The sequence below is a fragment of the Plecotus auritus genome, assembly GCF_963455305.1.
Source record: "Plecotus auritus genome assembly, chromosome: 6".
NCBI lineage: Eukaryota > Metazoa > Chordata > Mammalia > Chiroptera > Vespertilionidae > Plecotus > Plecotus auritus.
This window is the reverse complement of record NC_137773.1, coordinates 138533783-138554087: the sequence shown is the minus strand read 5'-3', so window position 1 is coordinate 138554087 and position 20305 is coordinate 138533783. Positions and strand designations below refer to the sequence as shown.

General features: G+C 40.2%; 1 protein-coding gene across 7 annotated transcripts in view; it reads right to left on the bottom strand.

Annotated features, from left to right (window-relative positions):
- The window catches only part of GRM7 (glutamate metabotropic receptor 7), an 843273-nt gene that overhangs the window by 302869 nt on the left and 520099 nt on the right, over positions 1–20305 (bottom strand). For all 7 annotated transcript variants that reach the window (XR_013960786.1, XM_080671907.1, XM_080671909.1 and 4 more), the window contains one exon: positions 3138–3338. Coding sequence is in view for 6 of the 7 variants with exons in the window: in XM_080671907.1 (XP_080528033.1) it covers positions 3138–3338 (201 nt within the window). In the remaining variant the exon portion in view is untranslated. The remainder of the gene's footprint in view (positions 1–3137; positions 3339–20305) is intronic.

Below are 20305 nucleotides of genomic sequence, written 5' to 3'. Positions count from 1 at the left end.
GGAACATAGAGCTCACTTCATGTTTCAAAAAGAGCACATGAGCCCTGGCCAGGTGGGTTGGGGCATCATCCCAAACATCATAAGGTTGCAGGTTTCATTCTGGGTCAGGGCACACTCCTAAGTTGTGGGTTCCATCGCCAGCTGGGGTGTATATACTAGTATGAAGCAGCCAACTGATGTTTCTGTGTCTCCCACCCTTCTTCCCTCTCTAAAAATCAATAAAAACATATCCTCCTGTGAGGATTTTTTAAAAAGCACATGATATGTGTCATCTTTACGAAATATACTGCAACCCAATCTGTCTCCTGGAAACTAGTAAATCTAGATACAGACACATTCCAGATTAAATATGCCATTATATAGCAATTCTCTAAGATGTTGTATCCAAGGCAACAAATTTATTAAATTTTCATTTACAGGTATTGACATCTGCTTAGATGGGCCAACGTAGGTATAACTACATAAGTCAAATTTAGGCTCAGGTCATTGCATTCATTTGGGATGCAAAGAAAAACATGGCCAGAAGCGATGAAGATAAAAGTAGTCATCTTTTCTCTTGGTGCATCATAAGTAGAGGTTAAGTGCTTGGTGAAACTATAGCAATATTTTCAGGACATTCTATTATCATTTCCTAAATTGATGCTTTGGTAAATGTGAGGGTCAGAGTTATTAAACTGTGCTCTATTGGTCTGGAACAAAACCACTAGGGGTGCAGAAAGTTTTGTAGTAAAGTAAAAGAAAAGAACACTTAGGCTTAGTTGAGACCAAAAAAATCAAAACCCTACTAAAACACGCTAAAGAAAGGCTAAATTTTTCACAACAGACTAGAAAGAGACTTGCTTTCTAGATCTGTCTCTGTCATTTGCTAACTGTGAAGTCTTAAACACATATTTTCTCCTCTCTAGTATTTTATTTCTTTATATAAAAATCAAGAAATTAAATGAGTGAAAAATGGCAAATTTCTTTTCATGAATAGCTGTTCACTTAAAGTGATATGGAATCCATTCATTAAATCTAGCACAGGTTCTGTTTCCCAAAACTGCCGAGCCCCATCATCAACAAACGTCACAGTGCCTCAGGAGCCAGAGGTCTCCCGGCTGTCTTCATGGCAGAAAAAAGTCCTCAGAGAAAAGGGGATTATGTGGACCACAGGGCAGGAATGCAGCTGTGACAAAGAGACAAAAAACAATTGATCCTGCCTGTGACCTCCCACAGAGCATCCACTCTAAGATGATGAAGCAGGAATGAAGTAGTCAGCCCTTCCTCTCAGACATTTACAGGGACAGCCTGTGGAGTTAGGTGCCCAAGGACCAGTGTAGCATCATCACTACCCAGATGTGTGGTTCTGAATATCATGATTCTTAATTCTCTGTGAAGTTTCCTTACCTTAAAAAAAGGGTAAATAATAGTACCTACACCATGTTGGTGTTCTAAATATTAAATAAGCCAACACAGATATGTAGCACACTTTCTGGCACACAGTAATCATTCCATAAACATGGGTCCTGTGTCTCATCCGCAGCTCAGCATCTCTGGCTCATCAACGGACAAGACTGTTTGGACAAAATGATTCTACGGAGCACTATTTGGAAGAAAGAATGAGGGAAGGGTCGCCAAGAACAGTCTCAAAACGATAATTTTGGTCACTCTTGTAAGAGTGGTTATGCATATCTATGAACCAGAATACATAGCACAGAGACTGACCCAGCTAATAGAATTTAGTGTTTGATAAATAATGAAATTTACATGTGTCTGTCTCTGGGAAAATTAATTCTATATTTTAGGAGATTCTGTAAAATCAGGAAGAAACTATAAAAAGAAGATCATTTATAGTTAGACTACTTTCTGGTTTTACACACAGTCATTTTGTCTCCAATAAACTAGAGAACTGTTGATTCCCAAATAGAGTGTGGTTCCTCTTCATCCACATACTATAGAACTCCTGGAAGATTGATATAATATTGTGGGTTTAAGTGGATTGTTGTTTATAAGCAGAAAAGCGAGAAGGTTTCCTTTAACCTTAATATAATTACCTGAGCCAGGAAATTAATATTGATATAGTACTACTTAAAACTCATTTGCAAATTTTATTAAACTTTCTCCATTGTCTCACTAGTGTCCTTTTTCTGGTATAGGATCAATTAATTTTCCCGCACGGCATTTAATAGTAATGTCTCCTTAGTCTCTTCCAGTCTGGAACAATTCCTCCACTGGCCTTTTTCAGGATGTGAATACTTTAGAAGAGTACTAGTCAGTTATTTTGTCCTCTGTTTCCTTATGATTAGATTGATGCATGTATTTTTGGCAATAAGACCTCAGAAGTGATGCTGTAACCTTCCCGCATATTAAGGTCGTATCTGAAGGCCCCGTCTGTGTCTTGAAGCCTGAGAAGCAGGAGCACCCATGTCTGAGGACAGAGGCAGAGGGAGAGAGAATTTGCCCTTCTTCTGCCTTCTGGGTCTCTTCAGGCCCTAGGGGGGGGGAGGTTGGAGGAAGCCCACCCACCTTGGGGAAAGCCCTCTCTCCTTTACCCAGTTCACCAAGTCAAATGCTAATTTCTTCCAGAAACACCCTCATAGACGCACCCAATGGTACTGCTTTGCCAGCTATCTGAGCATCACTTTGCCCAGTCAGGTTGCCTCATAAAATTAATCATCACATGATTAACCAAATTCAATGCAATCATGAATAAACCTGACTATATTGCAAATTAAAAACAGAACCACACTGAAGAGAGTGAGGAAATAAAAAAAAATGAATGCAAATATTTTAGGAAGGCAGTATTTGAGTAAATACTATAAGACTGGAGACAAAAATAACTGTATAGAGATAGTGTACAATAACTAATAAATATGTGTGTTTTTCACAGTTCTGAATTTATATTCACTGAGGAAGAATTTGATTTCAAATATAAAGCTATTTTAAGGGAAGGAAGACAAACCATACTCCCAAATATTTATTCACTCGTTCACTCACTACTCTCTCATTATTCATTCATATATTGATTCAGTTTTTAAAATTAGATAATCAACCAGGTTTTGACACATACTCAAGAGTAAATAATCATTCAATATGTAACTTATAAAGCAGAATGCCAACACAGGACTCCTAAAAACCACATATGTTTGGAGACTCACCATTGAAGTTAACGTTGCGGATGTACTTCAACAACTTCTTGCCCCCAGCTTGCTCCATCTCTGGACAGACACCCCGGTAGTCAGCACAAAGATCCTTGTTCATGTGATGCAGGGCATGAGCCATTGCGTAGACTGCGTCAATCACGAACTGAACTTTCCCCTCCTGCTCATAGTTGGAATCTTTTCCAATTCTCTCCTGTCCTGCACATTAAAACAAGAAGCACACAAAGATTGGCATTGAGTAGAATGTCTAAATTTGTCTTTACTTTCAACTATGCTTAAAGCAATCAATGTTTTGAGGACTAGGACAGTGCAAGCCACATAGCCACATGTGACTACCATATTACGTAGTTTTTAGTAGTTGACTTTGGAGCCTATCACACTAATCTTTCCAATCATTATTACACAAATTTTAGAAGCAGCCACTACACTATTCAAAATGTGGTGGTTCCATAGAATTGATTAGGAGCTGGGCTGTCACATGCAAATCTTTAAAGCTAACTTACTCTAGAAAGGTCAGAGGCCTAAAGGAAAATGATGGAAATCAAATGAAATTCCACATGGAACTCACTAACTTCTATATATCTACTCCATCCACCTTCTGGGTTGACTGTCTGATTGTTGGTATTACTGGGAACTCAGATACTTGGGCTAAAAAATCTGGTGTCATTTTTCATTGTTTCCTGACTTTCACTCCCCATTAGCCACATTCATGTACGTGGAGCTAACGAGTAGCCAAGTTCTATCAGTTCTACCTCTGATACACTGAACAGTTTTGGCCAAACTAAAAATGCCCTATCTATGGGCTCCTAATCTCCCATCAGGATACAATGCCACATGTCTCCATCTACTCATTCCTCTGTGTCCATCTTTCCTACCACAAAGCTAATCACTTCATCCCCATGCTCCAAATGCTTCAATGGCTCTCCATTGCCTCCGAGCCCTTTCCACTGACAACTGAGAATGTTCATCCCATCTGCCTAGTAACAGTAAGAACAGACATTGTGTCCCCCACCCCACTGTGCTGGAAGCTTTGCATACATTATTTCTAGCCTCACTTTGTGAGATAAATATTATCCTCATTATCCAGATGGGAAAGCTGAGCCTTACAGAGATTAAATCATCTTTCCATAGTCATTTCCAGACAGATCAATGATGACCATTCAGGCTTGTCAGGCCCCAAAGCCTTGTCCCTATGTTAGCCTACCCCAGGCTTTCCCTACATTTTTTTTATTGCCAGACAGGTACAATTTTTTATTGTTGTTCCAGACAGGTACTTTTTTTTTATTGTTGTTCCAGACAAGTATGGCTATTTTTTTCCTGAATACATCATAAACTCCAATGTTAAACAATCTTTGCTCATGCTCCTTACTTTGCTAGAAATGTCCTTCCCCCTTGCTTTTGCCCATCATAATTTAATTTTCTCTCCATGGCACAATTCAATGGTAGCCTACACTGAGCCCCTCAATCACAATGAAAGATTTTGCAAAACAATTCAAATATTTATTATAAAATTAATAATAGCACTATATTTTAATGCTCTAACATCTATCTCCCAGACTTTTCTTTTCTTATTCCCAACACTGAACAAAGCATTTAGAATCTAGCAGATTCTAAACAACAGTTATATTAAATTACACAGTCATTTAGTTCAAGGTACCAGGAACGCTCTTCAGACCTCTTGTCCCTCTATGAGAAATAATTAGCCACAGATTGACTTCCACTTTCGCAGCACTAATCCCCAAATTGTTTCCTACGGCACATTTGTGTAGTGAAGACACAACAGGAATTCTGCACCGCGTCTTAATCTCCTGCGAAGGGTTCCAATAGTTAAATAATTGTAGACTTCTTTACCAGAGAATTGTTCAGAGCATTTACTATTATAAAAAAAGTATAATTTCCAAGAAGAAAATTCAGACTTTCCCAAATTTATTTGAGTTTGCATCTTTCCCTTTCAGAGTACACATCACTATCTTATATGGCAGACACTTCTGTGGTTTATGTGCATATCATTTAAGTAACAATCAACTGATGCTCACTGCTAGTCACTTGAGTTAGGCCTTTCCGCATGTTCAGAGAGGGATTTTTTTCAAACGAAGTTTTTATTGATTTTTAGAGAGAGAGAAAGGGAGAGGGAAAGAGAGAGAAATATCAATGTGAAGAGTGCAACATCAATTGGCTGCTTCCTGCCTGCCCTCTACCAAGGATTGAGCCCCACAACCGAAACATGTGCCCTGACCAGGAATTGAACTGGCAACCTTTTGGTGCACAGGATGACACCCAACCAACTGGGGCACACAGGCCAGGGCTAGAGTAGGAATTTTCTTTTTTAAGATAAAATTCCTCATGAATGCCTACTGCTACTTCCAATTCAAACCCAGGACTAGAGGGTGTTTCCTAACACATCTACCTCCCCTTTTCCTGAGAAAAATGCTCATTCTTAATGATACCATTATGATTATTCATTCACTTTATCCCATAGTATGCAGATAACATTTTAAGAAAAACAATCATGTCTAACAAAGTCTAAATAATGTAATGAACAGCCTTGTGCAAATATGTGCTTTTCAATTTTTGTCTGGGTATTTTGGTGATAGATTCTGAGAAGTGAGGCCGCTATGTTAAAGGGTAAATTCATATGTATTTTTGCTAATTATTGGCAGATTCATCTTTAATAGGTTTGTACCATCTTGCTTTCCCACAAGCAAAAGATGAGAGTGTTCATTTCCTTACCACTTCACCACCCAAGTGTATTGTCAAACTTGGATTGTCTTTAATCAGATATGAAAAAAATGCTACAAGTGTATTTTTATTTGAATTTTTCTTATTTTAGGGGAGGTTGAACATCTTCCTTTAAAAAAGCCATTGCATTTCTTTTTCTGTCTATAATCTAGCCAATTGTTGTAAAAAGTTGGTCATTTTACTATTTTTAAAGGCTTTTTATTAAACATATTAATTCCTTGAGATTAAATTGCAACTATTTTTCCCAGTTTGTAATTTTTCTTTGACTTTAGGTATTTCTTTTAAAAATAAAATTACATTTGTTAAAAATTGTGTGTGTGTTTTTTTAATTATCGGTTTCTTTTATTCTTATTGCTTCTGGATTTTCAGTCATGGTTAGAAAGAAATGTCCCCATTCTCAGAGTATAGAAGATCCATGTTTTCTTCTAGAATCTATTTTTTAAAGATATATATTTGATCCACTTAAAATGTATTCTGGTGTACAGTATGAAAAATAAAAATTTATCTTTTTCCACATAGCTCTTCAATAATAACATATAACAGTTTAGCTTTAATCACTGATTTGAAGTGCTTCCTTTATTATATACGAAATGTCCATATAAATTGGGTCTCTTTCAGGATTTTAAAAATTTGTTTCATTGTACCAATATTAGATTTTCACTCATAAAAGTTCTATAATATATTTTAATAACTGATAGATTAAGCTTCTCTCTCACTATAACTGTTCACCCACCAAAATTGTTCATGTTTCCCATATTGTCCTGGTTATTTTTATTTATTTATTTACTCAAACTTTATCACCCATTTATCTAGCTTGAGAAAGAAAAAACCTAATGGTATATTAATTGGGCTTATGATGTATTTATTAATAAACTTAGCTAAAACATGTCTTTATGAAGGTGAGTCTTTCTAGCTGTGTCTTTCCAGTTGCTCAAGCTTTGCTTTGCCTCCTTCAATAGTGTTTTAAAGTTACTCTCACATAGGTTTTAGTGTGTTGGTGAAGATAGCCTAGGTATGAGAATTATTTTTGCTAATATAAATATTGCATATGTATATATGTGTGTGCTCATATATAATAAAGAGCTAATATGCTAATTAGACTGTATGGCAGAACAACCTTCTGGAACAACCAGTGGGTGGGACTGCGAGGGCCAAGGCAGCCAGGCCACGAGGGCTGAGCCCCTTGCACAAATTTCGTGCATCGGGCCTCTAGCATATACCCTGAGTGGCCAGATTATTATGAACTTTGAATGTATAATAATCTGGCCACTCAGTGTATATCATATATAATAAAAGGCTAATATGCAAATTGTCCCCTCGACCAGGTGTTCGACCAGCAGGCAGGCCGGCCAACCGCCCATGTCCCCTCCCCCTGGCCAGGCTGGCTGGACCCCACCCATGCACAAATTCATGCACCGGGCTTCTAATATTTATATATATATATATATACATACACACACACAAACACATATACACATACACACACTGAGTGGCCAGATTATGCTTTCAGAGATAATAATCTGGCCACTCAGTGTGTGTGTGTGTGTGTGTGTGTGTGTGTGTGTGTGTGTGTGTACTGCTGTGTGTATTATCACTGGTTTTTTGGTCATATACATAAAAGCTATTCTTTGTTTTATTGTGGTTACTATTTTTCAACTCTCACGAAACATTTTAAACAAAGTGCAAGTTTGAAAGAATTTTCCAGTGACCCCACCATCCAGACATTTTACTATTCTTATTTTATAGGGCCATTCATTTTCTAACATTCATTTTAAAACCTGCTACTTTACAAATTTCTCTTATAATTTATAGTACTTAAAAGAGGCAATCTTGAAGGCATTATGACCACTATAAAATATATACTATGAAATGGGTTCAGACTAATAATTCAGGAGAGCAATTTCTGAACCGCATTCATAAAGACATTCATCCCAGAAAGAATGCCTTGAAAAATAATTGCATTGTTTTAAATAATGAACCGTTTTATTATTTGTGAAATACTGCAGGCTTTATCCCTCTCTTGGAGAGTCACCAAGTACCTTAGCATAATAAAGGCTCTAAGACTTAAGGAATACATTTGTCTTTGGGGTTATCAGGACTAGAAAAATGTACCCTTACATCAAAAAAATCAGAAGTGGCCAGTTCATTAAAAAAAAAAAAAAAAAAAAAGTTTAAAGTTACTTCTCCTGCTGTGGCAGACACAACTGTCTGTCCCTTTCTGAGAGTCTCTGGTTACTCATTTACCACCTGCCCCTCCTCCCCTAACAGAACTCTATTCTCTAGATGTTGGTGGCCTACTGTAGGGGTGAGCGGTTCTGGACTTCTTTTGAGCCTCACTGAGTCGATTCTGTTTGTTTAACCCAATCCAATTTCCTCCCCCAGGGGCTAATGTAGGAACAGGCATGGTATCTAATTCTAGCCAGTGAGATGGAAGAAAGGAGTTTAGTTGGGAGCTCCTGAAAAACTTTATTTACTTAAAAAAAAAAAAAAAAGATGGGCTCAATTGTATCAAAAGCAACACACACACACACACACACACACACACACACACATTGAAGTTACTCTAGTCACTTTGTGGTCCTGAGGAAATTACAGCATAAAAATGATAGCAGAATAAAAATGTGTTAGAGATATGAAGATACAATTGAGCTGTGAGTTGCCAAATATTTTCCAAATTCTTTGAACACTACACTTTTATCCATACGCCACTTTATAACATTCTAAGGGACAAGCATTAAGCATGCCTCCCCCACAACCAAAATGAAAAAATGAAATGCAGTTTTAAAGTGTGGCGATGCCCTGGCCTGTATGGTTCTGTGGTTCTATTGGGTGAGTCTCCTCTGTGCACCAAGAGGTCCCTTGTTCGATTCCAGGTCAAGGCATATGCCCAGGTTTGGGGCTTGATCCCTGAGGGAGGTAGCTGACGGATGTTTTTTTTTCTCTCTCTCTCTCCCTTCCTCTCTCTCTAAAAAATTCAATAAAAACATATACGAAAAATAGAAAGCATGGTGATTGAGGCAGGGGTGAAAGGAAGGTGAGAGGGTGGAAGTGGAAGATGGTGTAAAGGGGATAAATGTTGATGGAAAAAATAAAATAAAATATTCAAAAATATATATTTAACATAGATTGAAGAAAAAATAACTTTTTCCTTTAATTCTCAATAGCTCATCCTTCTCATTTTCCTGATTAACTGAGGTGTCATTACATTCTTTCCTTTGATAAAGGCCATCCTTTTCATCATGAGTCTCAGAAAAGAGCCTGAGGTTGAGGTAAAATGAGGTGAACTCTGAAGCGTTATCTTTTACGTCAGCACGCAAAGAAGCTTGCCCTCTGAAGTCTTCTGGTTTTCTGCTCCATTGTCATTTTCACCCAAAGGGTCCATCCAGTCTTTTAACCGTCTGTTGACTACACTGACAGCTGCACTACATAAGAACAACCCATAAACTTTCACTACCGGGATTGCTAGTGTTCATTCAGTTGGTGAAGATTTCTTTTGGAAGGACCTGCTTACCTTGCCCATTTTCACATACTGCTTTCTCGGAATGCGTGCCTTAGACCACTACTGGGGGGAGGGGTGGAAGGCAGAGAATGCAAGAAAATATGGACTTTCATTGTTTATATTCATATTTCAATGGGGACACCAAAAGAAAGACAGGATGGGAGCTGGGCAGGAAACACATGGGAAGGTTTGCTAACGCAGACTTGAAAACATACCAGAAAGGGTCAGCAGATGAGAACTGGCCCAGTGCTCACCATCTGTTGCCAAGGAGTGAACATTTGTGAGTTTTATTTGGATTTCATGTATGAGTTGAATCCATGTGCTTTGGGAAGACCTCTGTGAAATCATGCATGCTTGTGCTGAATGTGCTTTTAAACCTTCCGTTCAACACATTTTAAATTAGTTAACATAAAGCCTCAATCCTAAGTACTTCTTGAGGCTGAAGTCTGAGTATCAATGTATATAATGAACCAAAATACTAATAATTGGAATCTATTGCCAATGACAAATACCCCTAATAAACAGGACAAGAATGTACCACAGGAGATTTGAGGATAGAGTCAGGACATATTTTGGTTGTGACAAAACGGATAGATACTGAGTAAAGAGAATGTGGGGCCAGCAGGCTGGCCATCATGGAGTGCTAGGGCAATGTGGCAGGATTCAGAAAAAAGCCAAGGTTGCCCGGCAAGCCTTACTAAGATGCTACTGCAGTCCCTCCCATAACTTAAAAATAAATAACTCTTGCCCTGACTGGTTTGGCTCAGTGGATAGAGCGTCGGCCTGAGATTGAGAGGTCCCAGGTTCGATTCCAGTCAAGGGCATGTACCTTGGTTGCGGGCACATCCCCAGTAGGGGGTGTGCAGGAGGCAGCTGGTCGATGTTTCTCTCTCATCAATGTTTATAACTCTCTCTCTCTCTCCCTTCCTCTCTGTAAAAAAATAAAATATATTTAATAAATAAATAAATAAATAAATAAATAAATGTTTTCTTGATAACTTTTTCCCCTCCTGAGTATACATTTATCTTTATAAGATGAACTAGTAGCCCTGTGCACGAATCCGTGTGCCAGTAGCTCTCTGCAGGGCCTGGCCACTCTGCGCCCGCTGCCCAGAGGCTCTCCGTGGCCCAGAGCCCATCTGCAGCTGGGCACGGAACGCTTGCTTCATCACCAGGGTAATGACACAAGCATCCCCACTACCCCCCAGCCCCGGCCTGGCCGCTCCGTGCCCACTGCCTAGAGGCCCTCCGTGGCTGGGGTGGAATGCTTGCCTTGTCGCCATGGTGATGAAGCAAGCATTCCACCAGGCTGCTCATGCAGCCCACTCTCAGCGGCCGCCCCCCTGGGACTGGGGGACGCTGGCAGAGCTGAGAGGACTGGGTGCTGCCATCTTGTGGCTATGGGCGCTGCCATCCTTGTGATGGAGTGATGGTTAATTTGCATATTATCCTTTTATTAGATAGGATGTTAATAGTAAAATAAGGTCATATGTTCAGAGAAATTGACTTTGTTGCCATCTCTTACAGCAACCACATTTATAGAATCTCAGAGTAACAACCCATGGCCTGCAAGGAATATCAGTAGAAGGAAAGTCAGAAGATCTGCATTGAGTCAAAAGCCTGTAGTAGACCTGGCTAGTTTTACTCAGTAGTTAGAGATTTGACCCAAAGACAGAAGGATCTTAGGTTCAATTCTTGGTCAAGGGCACATACCTGGGTTGCAGGTTCCCCACCCCAATAGGGACACATGTGGGAGGTAACCAATCAATGTGTCTCTCATATCAATGTTTCTCTCACTCTGTCTCTCCCTTTCCCTTCCACTCTCTCTAAAAATCAATGGAAAAAATATCCTCAGGTGAGGATTAAAAAACACACAAACCTGTAGTGTTGTCATGCTGCTATTTGTGTGGTCCAGTGAGAGTTCAGTGGGATGAGTGGCTTCCAAAAATAATGAGGGGGTCCATGGCCATAGTGCTGTGGGCAGCATGTGTTCACGCACATTTTCTGTGCACCAAGTTCTGTGCCACGCACTCTGCACAGTTTAATTTTAACCCTCATGACACTCTCTTGGGGAGGTACTATTGTTTCCTCCGTTGGCCAGCCATTCCCTGCCTCTCTGTTACTTCACTATGCATTATAGACACTTAGGTAAATGGTTCCTACCAGGACAGCACACGGAAAGCGAAAACTGGGATATTTTCCTCTTCACTTTTTATTTTCAACATGCATTTAGAGCCAAAAATAATCTCAAAATTCATGCTAATCCAGACTTTTACATCCTCTTGTTCCCACTGCAAGGAGGAAATGGATGGTTTCTTCCCTGGCCTCTCCCTCCAATAGAAAAGTTCATACCCAGAGAAATCAGCGAAAGTCTGGCAGAACAACAAAGAAAACAAAGCAAAAATGCCAGATGACTTACCAACTGGTTCTCCACCTCAGCGATTTTCAACCTTTTTCATCTCATGGCACATGTAAACGAATTACTAAAAGTCTGCGGCACACCTGAACATCTATTCAATGTTTTTGCAGATCTGACAAAAATAGGTATAATTTTGATCCATTCACATTGCATGGTTATTGTTGTGTTGGCTGTTGTCATTTTTATTTATGTATTTATTTGCCAATCTAAGGGAGACGGGGTCAGTGCCCCTGACTAAAGAGTCAGGAATCACATGTTTTAAAAATTCTTGCAGCACACTGGTTGAAAATTGCTCTACGTTGATGGCCAAAATTTAGTTGCAATGGAAACCTTAATATCCTAATGGTCTACTGTGGACACACATTGAATACTCCATTATAAATTCAAAAATAGTTCTAGCAAGGGAGGAAAACAATGTCTAGCCACAAACCCTCCTTTCTAGTCATTTTCCATGTAGGATACTTCCTGGAGAGCTACTTAAGTGTTACTTAAAACTGTGTTTTCTTCTGCTAGTGCATTTTCAATTTCCAGGTTAAGTGCAAGCACAGGTAGTATGCAGACAGTAAACCTAGCTGTGATAGGTCAGGGTGGGGTAGGGTAGGTTTCACGCAATGCACAGAGGAATGTCTCAGTCCCAATGTTTACAACCCTCAGAAGTGTGGAAGGGGTTTGGAAAGACTCAACTAAGACCAACCTAGTCTGTTGTAGGCAATGCTAGCCAGCTTGGCAAAGGTTAAGAACAGTGCCTCTGAACCCCACAAGAAAACTCGCTGTGACAAATAAGAAAGAGATGTGTTTTCTTAAAGTAGTGCATTGATTCCATTTCCTTTTCTCACAGACTTTCTCTACTCTGATTTCTTAAGCCAAATTTCTACTTCTGCAGTGTTGGTTGCTTCTTCTATGTAAAATCATTGGTGAAGCATTCTTTCCAGAACTTAATAAAAATTTAATAACAATTAAATAAAAATAATACTGCTATAGATGCCTATCCTCTTAACCCATTCTTCAGCCCAAACCCCTTTCAAATGTGGTGCTGGCCTCTGAAATTCTGTTTGCCAGGAGTTGTATTCAGCTGGAACTTTCAGAATATTAACAAAATGATTTATCCAAAATGCACTGAGATGCCAGATGTAGTAATTGGTCTGTACAACCACCAGGAATAGCTGCTGAAACCATGGGTGGAAAGGCCGGTGGGAATTTTATAGTCAGACCAAGGTGACAACACTGGAACCATTATACAGTCTTTTCCTCACCCCCTCACACCGGCTCCCCCTCGCCCCACTCCATCCTTTTCCTCCTCCTCTGGCTTTAGACATTAGCAAGTAACTTGATTTAGAAAATGGTAGTGTGTTTGTGTGTGTGTGTGTGAGAGAGAGCGAGAGCGAGAGCGAGAGCGAGAGCGAGAGCGAGAGCGAGAGCGAGAGCGAGAGCGAGAGCGAGAGAGAGAGAGAGAGAGAGAGAGAGAGATCTGAGCCTGATCAAGCTTTGGGATCTATAGACAAATTTACAGGAAACACGGAAAATGAGAATCATGTAAATCAACATTTCAGAGATGTACACAGCCAAATCCAAAAGTGAAACATTCTATAGAAATAGTATAAACTGTTTCCTTTAACAAACAATTGGTAAGGTAAAAATAAAGAGGAACATTTTTAGAATAAAAAGACTTAGATATATAAAAAAATGTTGTGCTTGCACTTTTAGATCCACATGTGAACAAACCAATAGTATAAATATATTCATGAGAAAAGTCAGAGACTATTTGATGATAATAAACAAATGTTGGTTTTGTTTGTGTATGTGTGTGTTTGTGTTATATATTTTAAGAGCATTTATCTCTTGGAGATGCATACTGCAGTATTAAAAATACAAATGTTAAGATGGACTTTAAATTGGCCAGTAGTGAGAGAAAAAAAGTGGCCATGTGTGAAAATAAATTGGCCACATATTGAATACTGTGTTGTTCAGTGATGGGTACATGGGGATTCATCATACTGTTCTCTTGGCTTTTGGGTTTGAAAGATCTCATTATGCTAATTCAAATAAAAGAAGAGGGGGAAAAAGAGTATGAAGACAATGAAGAAAACAAGAAGAAACAAACACACAAAAAGAAGAATATTGGGATTAAGGAAAAGGGAAATAGGCAGGGAGGCAGTAGAGATGAAGTTAGTTGTATTTAAGTAACACCTACTATGCGCCCGACACCCTAAATAGAGACAATGGATACAGATACAAATACAGAACCCTTTTATGCTCCCACATGCCACAGCTCCACTCAGATGCTATTATGGAAAAGCAGATGCCATCTCTCCTGTCAGGTCTCACAGAAAAATTCTGCTTCTGGGGCAGTTATGGAGGGGCACACATACTGTAGATGTTATGGCATATGGGCGGGGTCTTTGACTCCCATGGTCTAATGTCTCTTCCTAGCAGGCATGTCATGGGATGGAATGATTTTGTTTACTGGCACCAGGACCCTTTGCTTCCTGAGACGCAGAGAAAATGCATAAGGGAATTCATCCCACTGGAGGGTTTGAAATGACTTCTCAGAATAATCACCAATTATATCTCATAGAAAAAGCCATTGTTTGGCTCTATTTGAGCTGTGTATCTAGTTCTAATGACTTAAGATAAAGGGGGATATACCTTATATATATGTTGAAGTCCCCAGAGGCAAGTCTCAGTCTTAAACATTGCTATATGCCCAGAACCCAAAACAGCTCCTGGGATATAGTAGATATCCAGTAAATGTGTGTTTAATGAAGGTTGAAAGAATGAATGAATATACTAGAAAGGGAGATAAAGTAAGGAGCAAGTAGCTTCTGTAAATCATTAGAAAGGAAAGGTTGCAATCCTTCACCCTGGATAGCTGGCAGCTGAGATGGAGAGTTTAATACAGGTGACCAGATGATTGTAGGCTGAGACTGAGAGAAAATGGCAACACACCAAACCACGATATTTGGAATCATTTTCTTCAACTGGGTTCTTATATGGCTAAAGACTCTACTTATCATTGCTTCCACTGGTTTCCACTCAGTTATTCAAGTAAAGGTGAAAATAATATCCTGTTAGGCGTTTTTTTAAGTCAAGATTCATTTTACACTAAAACATGCAGATGAATACATACCTCTTCACCTATAGTTTTGACCAGTTAGTCATGGTCACTCAAAAATAAAATAGATAGGTTCCTTCCTATTGAGTCCTAACAACATTCATAAATGATGAGAGATGTAGTTGATGTGATTCTCAAGAGTTTCTAAAGACTCTTCACTTCCTAGAAAAGTCACATTCCACCTGTGTTAAGAAAAATAGAACAGCTATCCTGACAAGGAAAAAGTCTTAACAACTCCTAACCAGAAGGTAGAAACTGACAGTTCACCAGTCAGAACACACTTGATAATTTGCCTGAAGAGCAACTAGCCATATCCAGCTAGCTGAGGAAGAAAAATAATTAAGTGGTTTTGGAGTGGAACGCCCCCCACCCCCATACAACAGTACTGAAGAAGGTTCTTGATGCAAAAGTCCCAAAATCCAGGCTTAGTTTAAAATATATGTTGCCAATATGATTTACGTAATTGGGAGAAAGTCCTTCAAAATCTCAACATTTTGAAACCAAAATGTGATGGCATTTCTCTCTCTCCTGTAATGAATTCAACCACTGCACAAGAAAAAGATCTTGGAGCATGGAGGCTGGTAGCAGACAAACCTGGGTTGAAATTCTGCCTCTGTGTGCATTATGCTTGTGACTAAAAGGAAGTTATATAACTTCTCTAAACTTGTTTCTTCATCTATAAAAAAAAAGTACTCATTATAAAAGAGAAACATAATTCTCCCCGTGTGGCTAGAAATTGTATCACTTACATTGCTTCCAAGCACACAGTCTGAAACAGACTACCAAAATCAAGGTCAAAGTTTACCTAACCACTTCTGGGATTGGTAGTTTCACCCCTAAACTTCATTTACAAAGCTCACCTGAATCTTCATAAGCTCAAGTGATCATCCTCCTCCAGACCATTCTCAGAACTAAATGCTTCATGCCTCCCATCCAACCTCTGGACACTGTCCATGGGACAAGCCTCTCTGATCATCCTTGACTTGCCAAGCTCTCACCCCCATATGTTAACCTCTTCCTTGCTCAACCACCATCTCCTTTTCATAAGTCCTTTGGGGTCTCTGGAACTTCTAATCCACAATGATCATTCCTTAATTCAACCATATTTCCTAACTTAACTAAAACATTGATGTTTCCTGAGAACACTGCTTAACCCTGCAGATCTATTAAGTGGAGATATTTTCTTTCCTTGAATAACCCAATACAATTTGCATGCTATATTTTTTCCCTTGTAAAAACCTGCTCCATTGAGTCTTACCCCTGTGGGTCTTGACTCATTTGTCAAGAACTGTGAAGGGTCTGAGGTTTTACCATACCTGCAAGCTTACAAATTATCCTGCCACAGGTTCATGGATGTTGGCAGGAGACATGAGACTCATGGGTCAGAGACAAGGGCTTTATTTCTCACAGAAATAGTAGTAGTTAGAACATCAACATTTTCAGGCTCTGGTTCCCCAACTCCTAAATCACACAGGGTGACTGAAAATGGACCAAGTTACATAATGGGCTGTATCACAGAAGAGGAACCTAGAGCTTAGGGAACCTGGTCATTTATAGTGATAGTAGCCATCATTCCATTGATGCTATCATCTACTAACAAGTACATTGTGTACCTCCACCACTGACTTCTGAGTTGTAGACATATGTACTGAATTGCCTTCTTAACCTTTCTGGCCAGATGCTCATGTCTAAAAGGGATTAAACCCGCGCCCTTCCCACTCTTAAGACCTTGCCTATTGAGGACGCCTGCACTGGATAGACTGTCTCCCAGACCCACTCATCACCTTTCTCTACGCCCCAAGGAGCTCACTTTGATAGACAAAATCGAAGAACTCTTGCCTTTTGATATGCAGTTGGTTTTGTCCCATGGGAGTCACAGGCAGGAGATCGGAAGGCAGGAGGATGGTTTGGTCTTAATATTTACTCATCTGGTTCTCTCCTCATCAGCAGTCTCTTTTTGCAGATATTCCGCCACGATTGTGGTACCTCCCTCTCCCACCTCTGTGTGCACTTTCAGTCTGGGGGTGATCATGATTCTCTGTGTTACCAGACCGGGGGCACTGCACTATCCTTTGTTACCTTAAGGAACCCCCTATGATACGTTGCAGATTGTCTCTTTATGAAACACTTTAAATATTCCAGTTTGAATGAGCCACCCTTTCCTGCTTGGACTCTAATGGATACATCCAGCTGTGTGAACCAGAAATAGTAGGGTAATGGTGACCAAATGACAGAGATTCTGATTCCCAAACACAGCTTATAAGATGTTTAAACCATATTTTCCTAAGGGTTTAAAATTGTTATAGGACAAAGTTAGGACTTACTTACTTTGTGTTCATTATAAATAAATTTATATATATAAAAGCCTAAGTGACCATTATGCCCGAACAACCGGAATGACTGGTTGACCAGTCATTATGATGCGCACTGACCACCAGGGGGCAACTCAATGTAGGAGCTGCCCCCTGGTGGTCAGTGCGCTCCCACAGCCAACCCCTCGCAGCCCCTCCCCAGGTTGACCAACATCCTGGGGTCCCTAATCCTGGCTGGCCGGCCCCTGTTAGGCCTCAATCGCCGGCCAGGCCGAGGGACCCCACCTGTGCATGAATTTGTGCACCGGGCCTCTAGTATGATATAACTATGATGGTAATCCTTTCAGGCCAGGAGGTGCAACTTTTATGAATCCCTGTTTACAAGGGTAAAACACACTGCCCTGTGGTTCAAATCCCAGCTCTGCTAGGCACCAGCCAAGTGACTCTGGGCAAGCCACTTAATGTCCAGGAAGTTGGCTTTTATCTTTCTCTCCAGGAGACTGCAATGTCATCAGCTCTGCTGGCTCTGCTGAGTTGTAGGGATGATCAGATGACACAGGGGATATGAACACAATTTAAAGACTCTAAAGTGCATCTCATGGTAAAGATAAGTTAGTACCCAAGCATACAGAAAAATTACTCAATCTCGCCAGCTTTCTAAGAAATGCAAATCAAAACAGAGGCAGCATTCCAGTAGGGCTGCCAGGGCTGAACACATTTGTATAGTCCTTTCCGAAAACAATTTGACAATACATTTCAATTGTCCAAAATACTGTACTGTGAAGCTGTAAGGATAAAAATTGGCAATGCTTCTGATGTGTGAGGCAATGTACTAAGCATTTTGCATGCATTAACCCATTGAGGGCTTCTCTTCAAAACACAACACAAAACTCCATTAGGTTATTAACATCTACAATTAGGAAAGGGGGTGCAGCAATGCAATGGCTCTTATGCTAGCCTTCATAGCTAGAATGGGGCAGTAAACACAATTCATTTAAGGAGTTTTGTTCTTTCCTACTGCTAATGACTTCTAAAAATTCATCATCCCAAAGAAGGAAAAAGCAAGAGGTCTTATATGTGTTATATATACCTACTTGATTACAGGATGAAACATTGCCATATCAGAAAGTACCTAATAAGCATGGACTGTTTTATTATTTTTATTGTTATGGTTTTAGCCCTACATCTGATTTCTTCCTCATAGCTTAAAAAATACAGCAATTCTTCAGTTCTGGGAGTAACAGTGATCAATGCGGGGGCGGGGGGGGGGGGGGCGGGGGGAGGCAATATGTTCCCCAGTCCCCCATCCTTGTGAATTTTTCTATTTTACAGAAAAGAATGGCTGATATAGTCCAGTTCATTGGGTTTTGGGATTACCACATTTTTACTTAAAATGGAACACTTGTCAACTGAATAAGAGCTATTTCTTTGTGTGTCAACATAATGGGCTTAGGAAACCTTTAACATGTGCAGCCCAATACATCCTATGAAGCCCTAATTCAACCCATGGGGTGAATTTCTGAAAGAAACTCAAGTTCAGCAAGCTGGGCACATCAGGAAATCATAGGTACACCCCACCTACCCCTCCTCTCCCAATTTGATCCATTGCAAATAATGGTTTATGCAAAGCAGATGTTTGCCTTAAGCATGGCAAGTAAAGTTCTCAACAACTACTTGTGAAGCTCCTGCTCCACGCCCAACCTGCACTGGGGCTGGGCACGTGAAGCAAGGTGTAAGCAGAGAACTGAGGCCGGCTGCACTGAGCCTGCAGCTAAGTACAGGAGGGAGAGGCGCACCACATTCTCCCACTAATGAGGGCAGCAGCACAAACCCAGGCAAGTACAGCAGAAGGCATGGGAGGTGGGAGACTAGACAGCGAAGAATCTGACCCAGATCCTGGGGGTCATCAGCAGAGGTGACACTGAGATGTGAAAGTGACTGACTATTGATTAGTCAAAAGCTGTACTGAGGAAAGGGAATCGCAGGCAGAGGAAACAGCACATGTTTCAGCCCTTAGGTGGCTGAGTGTCTCCAGGTGCCTTTATAGAAAGAAGGAAAAGAAGATGAGGGCCCCAGCAGTCTGAGATGGACCCCTGCCTCGGGGGCCCCAGAAGCCACGCGTCTTCCTTCAAACAGGTATGACCATTAAAATGTCTGAAATATAGAGGATGACACAGTTAGTTCTGTGTGCTAAAAATACCACCAATTTATGCTTTGAAAAGGTCTTGAAATTCACTAACACTTCTGCAATCTCAGAGCTTGTCCAAGGAAGAGAATCTATTGAAATATATAGCCTGTGCCGGAGGCATAGTTTATGTAGTCGTCACGTTAACAGCCAGGCTGTCAGATGTTAGAAGTCCACTAATTATTTAGCCCAACGATTTTTGTACACTTGTTTTCACACCAAGGGAACTGCTTCAGCTTGGCTCTTGACACAGTGTTCTTTTTATATTTGTGTGTTTCCTTTTTTAAACTGAATTCTAAAGTATAACCTTTTGCTACAAACTTGTCTGAAACTTGTGAATAGTTGCAGTTCTTCTCAAATGAAAACGCAATAGTGTCTTGTAATTCAACATTTCTCTTCCATAGTAAGTTGCGCACTTCTGCCAGAACACTGGACCGCTTTGGAAGCTCGGTTTGCTCAGTTTATAACGGTTCCTCCAATATTGGGAAGCTCTTCCTTAGAGGTATTATTTCGTGCTGCCTGGGTGTATCACTACATCAGTCCCTATTATTGGCTTTGATAGGGCTGCAGGCACATTTGTCTGCCCCATCCTAAAAGGACAAAGTCCCACGGGATGAAAAACAGTCAGAAAGTTTATAGTTGTGGCCGCAATTCCCTGTTGTCTAATTATGCTACCTGTGAGACGGGACATTTTAATCCTGTGTCTTTTCTCTTTGTGTAAGCTACTAGTTTTTCATCAATGTAGGAAAGTTTGAGAGTAACTGGAAAATATTGCCCTATGTTGAGTTTAGGAGAGAAGCAAAGAAATGAGGTCGATTCTCTGGTTCACTGTAGCTGTTGATAAGTGAGGACCAAAGGATCAATGCAGGATCATTATCTATTATGTACTCCAAAGAGCC